The sequence below is a fragment of the Anolis sagrei genome, chromosome 3 (assembly GCF_037176765.1).
Source record: "Anolis sagrei isolate rAnoSag1 chromosome 3, rAnoSag1.mat, whole genome shotgun sequence".
Taxonomy (NCBI): domain Eukaryota; kingdom Metazoa; phylum Chordata; class Lepidosauria; order Squamata; family Dactyloidae; genus Anolis; species Anolis sagrei.
The window spans coordinates 103,678,866-103,682,940 of NC_090023.1; the positions used below are offsets into that span (position 1 = coordinate 103,678,866).

General features: G+C 37.8%; 1 protein-coding gene across 1 annotated transcript in view; it reads left to right on the plus strand.

Annotated features, from left to right (window-relative positions):
- LOC132769983 (acetylserotonin O-methyltransferase-like) overlaps positions 1 to 3,003 on the plus strand; it is a 17,246-nt gene extending 14,243 nt beyond the window's left edge. Inside the window, exon 8 of the mRNA XM_060766885.2 lies at positions 2,793 to 3,003. Within this exon, the coding sequence (XP_060622868.2) occupies positions 2,793 to 3,001 (209 nt within the window). The 3' untranslated portion in view covers positions 3,002 to 3,003. The remainder of the gene's footprint in view (positions 1 to 2,792) is intronic.
- Positions 3,004 to 4,075: the final 1,072 nt, after the last annotated feature.

Sequence of the window (4,075 nt, forward strand, 5' to 3'; positions counted from 1 at the left end):
AAAGTAAAACTGAGCAGAACTGCAGTTTTTTAGCTGTTATGGACAAATGGCCAAGGCAAGACTTATTCTCTTCGGATTTGTTTCCAGGAGCTCTGAGTTTCCTGGATTTTCTCAAAAGTACAGAAGTAGCATATGTTTGGGTGCTGTAACAGATCCATGTACCCATGTTGGCCTGACTAACTTCTTCAACACCCAGAACCTGATTGACTGTCAGAATTCAAGACCCTCTCCTCTAAGCTCTTTTTTCCTACCCTTCAACCAAACTCCACCCACTTTCTCCCCAACAAGGGTTCTCCACATTTTCCCCCAGGCTGCTTCTAAGCTCCGCCTCCACCTGGAAATGACTAACCTAAGATGGCTGCCTCCAGGCACCATACAAAAAACAAAACAAAACAAAAACAAACTGGGCCTAATTCCTGAGCTTATTCTGGTCTAAAGGTAGGCAATTCATGACAGTTACCTTTACAAACATATAAAAGCATTTCAGTTTAAACATGTACACAGGTAACATACATTTACATCTATACATATTACAACTTACCCATTTCCCCTTGGTTTCATCAACACTATCATAGAACAATTTTCAAAACACATATCAATAAATAATTTTTTAAAATATTTACAATATTTATATGCTGCTTTTCTCACCCCGAAGGGGACTCTGAGCGGCTTACAAGATATATATATATACATACAATATATTATGTTATTAGCATAGTACAATATCCGTATTAAATATTACTATATTGTACTATATCATTATATTAATATTATTAGTAATATTACATGTAATATAAATATATAATTATAATATCATATTATTATTAGTATTATATTGCATTACATTATAATATTATAAATATTATATGTATATACATTATATTATATTATATTATATTATATTATTAGCATAGCACAGGAGACAAGGTGGAACTATCTTCTGCCCCCCTCCCCCTCTTCACTCTGGTCCAGAGCAGCAGTTAACAATATGTTAATATTATTGAAGGCTTTCATGGCTGGAATCACTGGGTTGTTGTAGGTTTTTCGGGCTGTATGGTCATGTTCTAGAAAATGGCAGTACGGCCCGAAAAACTTACAACAACCCAGTTACACAGATTACCTGGATTAAATCTTTCTTTGGTCCACTTAGGACATGGGATTTTATTCTATCACCCTGGACATATAATATACACAATATAAAATAATCTTGGAGCATTAAACTCCACCAAATTAATTTACTATTCGTACCCCTTACTTGGTTTAGCCACTTCAAAGGAGAATTATCTGTATATAAAGTGAATTTACACCCCCATAAATAAAGTTTTAGTTTGTCTATTATTTACAGATGTTGTTCCCTGTCCAGTAACTTTCGGCTCAGGTATACGATTGGTTGTAAGGAACCATCTGGTCCATACAGCACCGAGCCCAACTTTGGAAGCATCGGTCAAAATAAATAAATAAAAGATTGACAAAAATCTGGGACTTTTAATACAAGATTACTTCTAGGATGGTACGGCTTCAACATATTTACATATAGTTTCCTATGCCTCTCCCCATAGCTATCCATGGTGACAAGATAATTTACATCTGACATTTTAGCTAACACAGTGTAAGGGCCTTCCCAAGCCACTTGCAGATTTTTCTTAGGTCTAGGCTGCAACACCAAGACCTGGTCTCCAAATTGAAAAATCCAATGCCTTGCTCTCAAATCACTCTGTTGTTTCTGTCATTGTTGAGCCAACTTCAGATTTACTGTTGCGACATCTCTGACGGTATTAAGGTGACGTTGCAAGTCCTCCACATACCTAATAATGTCCTTTTCTTTGATGTTTTCTTGCCCGGTCCACCCCTCTTTCAAGATATCCATTGGGCCCCTGGGCTTTCTTCCAGATAACAGCTCTAACGGATGGAATCCAGTGCTCTCTTGTGGGACTTAGCTGTTTGTTTAAGACTGGACCACTCCTCCTTCTCCTCTCCTCCTCTTGTCCTGGCAGTGAAGCAGTTATTTTTTAAACCAGAAAATCAAAGGCAATCTTTTTCATTGCATAGTAGTCACACACTTCCCCCTTTGATAAGAAGGACCAGAATATGTGACAATTGTATGATGAAATATGGTAGTTGCAATTTGCTTAGGTACTCTTCTATCCCCGTGAATTATCCTGATAAATTTTTCATAAAATGGCTAAAATTTAAGCAGTGTAACATCTATAGGTTGGCATTGTGCCACTATTAGTATAATAAACCTAAATGTGTCAATTCACTAGTACAACAGAAGGAAGCTGGTAGGAGGAGAAAATAGTCTGATGTGGTGAGTCTAAGGACCTCTTCACACAGCCCTTTTGGCTGTGCCGTTGCACTGGCAATTGCTGGCAAAAGAGAAGATGCGTGGAGCAGCATGTGGAGCAGCATCGGAGCTATCCAAACTACACTTTCCTCCCCATAGGGGAGGAGAAGGCGCCTTTTCAGTGCTTTTCCTTCACTTCTGGAGGAATGTGGCGGGGCCAGTGATACGCCATGTGATAGCATATGGCAGGCCCTGTCCCTGCCGCTCATAAAAGCGGCAAAATGGGACAAAAATGCCCTGTGTGAAGAGGTGGAAAGTAGACATGCTGTCTTTAGTCCTGGCATTTTCCATTTGTTAGGAGGCCTAATTTGGCTCTGAAATGTGGCATAGTGGTCTACATTTCTACCGTTTTACTAATAGTCTGCTTGGTGAAGTTGAGCTGTACTGTTCAAAATGTCATTGAAATCAATACTCATACATTTTGTTCTTAACATTTATTTTGAACAAGGTGGTGGAATTTTAGTAGTTGAACCTGTTCTTGGCGAGGAAAGAGTCAAATCCTTAGGAGCTCATTTTGCCTCCATAAAGCTGCTCCTCCATACTGATGGGAAAACGCGGACTTCACCAGAGCACAAAGCACTCCTCACTGCAGCTGGCTTCAAGGAGATTCAAGCAAAAATTGGAAGCGTATATGGTGCCCTTTTGGGACGAAAATAATGATGCCCTTGTCCTTTCTTTTCCAATGTCTAAAGGAATTTGGGATAATAAAGCTCAATTCACCTTCTTTCGTTTTTCAAGTTACTACTAAGTCCTTCACTTTCACTGAGGTTACCAGAATCTTGGAAAGAATCCACAATAGTACTAATCCCAAAATCAGATGATTTGGACCAAATTAAAAATTACAGACTTATTTAATGATTGAAATGTGACTATCAATTATTTTACCACAATTATGGCTAATAGATCTAAACAAGTGCTAGCAAAGATTATACATAAGGACCATGCGGTGTTCCTCCCAGACATACATTTGAATCGGAATGTCAGGACAATTCTGGAGCTAGCAGAGAGTGACCCCAATAGAGATCTGGTATTATTTTTCCTGGATGCAGAAAATGCATTTGATCATGTTAGCTGGGGCTACTTGAAGAAAGTTTTGGAATCGTTTGAGGTGCACCACCATTTTAAAAAAGCAGTGGGGGCAATATACTCTAAGAAAAATGCTAAGCTAAAAATAAACGGACAATTGACCAAGGCTATAGATATACAGAAAGGGACCAGACAAGGTTGCCCACTTTTCCCATTGCTGTTTATTTTGGGATTTGAAATTCTAAGCATAAGAATCAGAACAAGCAAATTGAAAGGTTAAAAGTAAGGGGCCAAGAAATCAAAACTAGAACATATGTGGATGACATGGTTTATATTCTAGCTAACTCAACAGAAAGTATTCCAAAATTATTAGAAGTAATCAAATTGTACAGTGAGGTATTGGGAATTAAAACAAGCAAAGATAAATTCAAAGTTATTACAAAAAATATAGACACCAAATTGATTAGGAAATTAGAAGAGGCACTGGTATGCAAGATAGTCCCGAGGATAACGTATCTAGGAATCATGATTATGAGCCAAAGCATTAACTCATTTCTTGATAACCACGAAAAATTTGGTCTGAAATCAGAAGAAACCTGGCTAACTCGCAGAAGCTACCATTAACATGCCTGGGGAGGATAGCAATAATCAAGATTACTCCCCAAAATTATTTTTTTTTTAATTTTAGAATATACCCATTATTAA